At 32.8% G+C, this 3,697-nt stretch overlaps 2 protein-coding genes across 5 annotated transcripts in view; one reads left to right on the top strand and one right to left on the bottom strand.

Moving 5' to 3' along the window:
- Positions 1-3,697, top strand: part of LOC106870222 (EEF1A lysine methyltransferase 1) — a 318,548-nt gene that overhangs the window by 49,482 nt on the left and 265,369 nt on the right. The gene's annotated exons all lie outside the window — the stretch shown is intronic.
- The window catches only part of LOC106870223 (monocarboxylate transporter 12), a 104,060-nt gene that overhangs the window by 23,156 nt on the left and 77,207 nt on the right, over positions 1-3,697 (bottom strand). For all 4 annotated transcript variants that reach the window (XM_052967205.1, XM_014916236.2, XM_052967207.1 and 1 more), the window contains one exon: positions 926-1,069. In XM_052967205.1, coding sequence (XP_052823165.1) covers positions 926-1,069 — 144 coding nt within the window. The remainder of the gene's footprint in view (positions 1-925; positions 1,070-3,697) is intronic.

The raw sequence follows: 3,697 nt of genomic DNA, 5'->3' as shown, positions 1-3,697 counted from the left end.
GAAAGACTATGGGTAGACCCTGTTTCCTCAGAAAAATTGTTAATAAAAATATTTTTCAAATATTTTTCTGGTGTAAAATCATCCTCGCTGTCGCCGTCGCTGCTTTCAGTTTCGGATACAGAAATATCAGATTCATTATCGTTCACCACGTGCTTTTGTAGCTCATTCATTCTTTTCTTCGATATCTCCGTATCTTCTGTTGAAAAACCTTCAAATTCGGAATCACTGCTTGATAACAATGGGTACGCTCGGCCGGCTACAGCCGGGTTAGTAACGAAAGGGTTAAACTGGTACATTGTATTTCAATTCTAACTTATCAAAATAAAAATTGTGTTGAACCCTCCAAAATAAATATTATTTGTTTAAAATACAGTTGAAGTCAGATAATGGGATATAAAGTAGCAGTGTTTGGAATTTTGGTCAGAATTTCTATAAATGAAACATTAAACATAATAAGCAAACATTTAGATCAGTTGAAATAAGCTTGGGAAATATTTTATCTGTGCAAAGGACATATTCACTGCTAATTTGCTGTGGAGAACCTTTCTCGCTATAGGTATTGAAAATCCCAACAATCATTTCAAGGTACACTCTTTCAGCAGAACAATGAATGCATTTCTAGATTCCTGGCTATCACCAGCACCATGGATAGAAAGAAGGCATCTTGAAATGACTGTTGGTGTTTTTCAACACTAATTATCTCAAGTGAGAAAGGTTCTCCAAAGAAAATTAACAATAAATATGGCCTTTTTACAAGCCCAAAATGTCCCAAACATATTGGAAATAACCTAAATGTTTATTTGCAATACTGCTTTCATGGGCCCACTACAATATTGAACACAATGTTTTTTCTTCAGAATATCAGAATAGCAAAAAATATTCTCTATAATGCACAGAATTCAAGATAATTAAAATGTTTACATACCTCCCAGAATACCAAAGGAGAAATAAAGAAAGTATACATTATTGACAAATATGCTAATGATAAAACCAAATGTGGTGAGTAAGCTTCCAACAACAGCTACTCTGCGACATCCATACACATTAGTCAGAGCTCCGGCAATGGGACCTGCAAATATTTAACAACACATTTACATTTTCATTTTAAAATATATAACAGAATAAGAAATAGGTATAAAAAATTTCCTAAGTAATTTTTAGAGTTTATCTTATAAATTTGAATTAGTTTACTTAACTTTTTTGATACCAATCCACCTGATATTGCCTTTAGTTCTGTAATACAAATACCCTACTTTAAGATTATCTAAATTAAATCCTTCCATGAAAATTACATGTTAATTTTTGGTCCAAACACCAACTTAATAGTGACAAAATTATTTGACAAAATTTTTCATTGTTCTCAAAATTCATTGGAACAAAGGCAATTTCTTTCAACAGAAATAGGGTAACAAAAGGGTCAAATTTAGCTGCTTTCATTAAACCCTTGTTAAATGTTATTTTAAAATCTGAATTATTATAATGAGAATAATTTAAATGAAGAATTCCAATTTTCTCAGCTCTGAATGCATATCTTGTCATTGGCACTGAACATTCCTTCTGGTGTTGTGTATTATAAAATGAGCAAGAATTGAGACTATAGCTCCATGATATAGCAATAAATTAACCAGGAATTGATATGTAGTTCAGATAGGACCAACACATTTTATACATGGAGCATTAAAAAGTGAAGAAAAATATATCAGTCAATGAATAATACTATCGTAATTGTTTTGACAAGCATGGGAGACAATTCTTGAGATGTTTTAGTCCTATTATGACTCCTTCAGTGAAACACAAACTTCACTGTACTTAACAAAGTAGAGATGAAAGAATCACTAAGATGTACAATATATTGGTTAGCGTAAGAACATAGGATCATTTTGAGAATAAGTAACTTAGAGACACCATCTGCTTGAAAAACATTAGTCAAGTTGATGTTAATATATTTAACACAAAGAACATTAAAATACCAGGCATGATTGCTGATTGGCAGCAGCAAGATCAAATTATATGCTGTAAAAAGAAAAGAAAGAATGAAGGCTAAAATAGATGATCCATCTAATGTATAATTTAGATTATCAAGAAATTTTATTGTTTGTTAGTTTGTGCTTACATGTGCATTTGTGTGTGTGTGTGTGTGTGTGTGTGTGTGTGTGTGTGTGTGTTGATCTTCCAGTAAAATGTTTGGATGAAATAAAGATGTTAGCAGTACTCCATCATTATCAGAACTGCAAGTATTTAAATCAACATAAAAACTTTTACCAATTGGATGGTAGAGCATCATTATGTGAAATTACACTTCATAAATGCACTTCTTCTTGGTTGATCAAATGGTATTAAAATTAATTATTTCTGAAACAATTTAATATCTGTATTCTAGCACCTGTTGGTATAATACAGAAAATTAATTTCAGTTCATATATAAATTGTTTAAAGTGAGATACAAAAAGTACTTGCAAATTAATATGATGTTACAAAACTTATTCTAGGTGTAGGCACAGGTGTGGCTATGTGGTAAGAAGTTTTCTTCTCTTCCACATAGTTCCAGGATCAGTCTCACAGCATGGCACCTCAGGCGAGTGACTACTGCGATAGCTCCAGACCAATGAAAGGCTTGTAAGTAGATCTGGTCAATGGAAAGTGAAAGGAGCTTATCATATACATACATGCATATGTATGTATGTATGTCTCTTCTATTTTTTATTTTTTAATTATAAAAAATCTTCCACGGAGGAGGGAGATGGTGTCCAACAAAGATACAAGACTCCATCTTTGGGATGTAGTTAACACTGACAAATTCACATTTGGAACTTGAGAAAAGTCTTGCATATTTTTACTGTTCCACTCACAGATTGCACTTGTACTGTACGAATTAACTGGTCAATTTCTCTTTCTGAAAATTCCAGTTTATTCAGATTCTCCTTCAAGCATTTACTAACAAAACCTAGTGCTCCAATTATTATTGGTATGAATATGAATTCAGAGTCTGGATATAGAAGCAGGAGGTTTCGAAACAGTTGTCCATAGATATCCTCTTTTACTCTGATTTTCAAAGAGATATTCATATCTGCAGGGCAGCTGACCTCTATGATGGTACATACCTTTGCCTCTCTGTCCCAAACAACAATATCCAGCCTGTTATGTTTACATTTGACAGAAGTTTTGATGGAAATATTCCACCAGTATTCCTTGAGTTGGTACTTATGAATGTATTCCATAACAGAGGGATTTTCTAAGTTTATTTCAGGACAGTCTTTTTTGTGGCTGACATTATAAATTGTTTTATCAACAACATTGTGTCACACAAGGAGGTAATACCATAATGACATTTTAGGACAGCTGCTAATCACATGCATGATGTCTTCCACAGAAACATGACATAGCCTACACATGCAGTTGCACCTTGGAATTACAAGAGCGTCATTGTTTCTCTTGTTCACCAGGTACTTTGTAGCAATCTCCTGTTCCTGGATTGCATGTTTGTATGTATGTACATATGTATGTATGTATGCATGTATGTATGTATGTATGCATGTATGTGTGAATGTATGAGTGAATGTATGTATCTATGTATCTATGTGCTTAACAACTAGTGGTGGTTTGTTTACATCCCTGTAACTTAGAAATTTAGTATAAGAGAGCAATAGAATAAGTATCAAGCTCAAAAGAAAATAAATATTGGGGTTGAGTTTTTTGA

This window comes from Octopus bimaculoides, chromosome 4, assembly GCF_001194135.2.
Source record: "Octopus bimaculoides isolate UCB-OBI-ISO-001 chromosome 4, ASM119413v2, whole genome shotgun sequence".
Lineage (NCBI taxonomy): Eukaryota > Metazoa > Mollusca > Cephalopoda > Octopoda > Octopodidae > Octopus > Octopus bimaculoides.
This window is presented reverse-complemented; position numbering and strand designations above follow the sequence as displayed.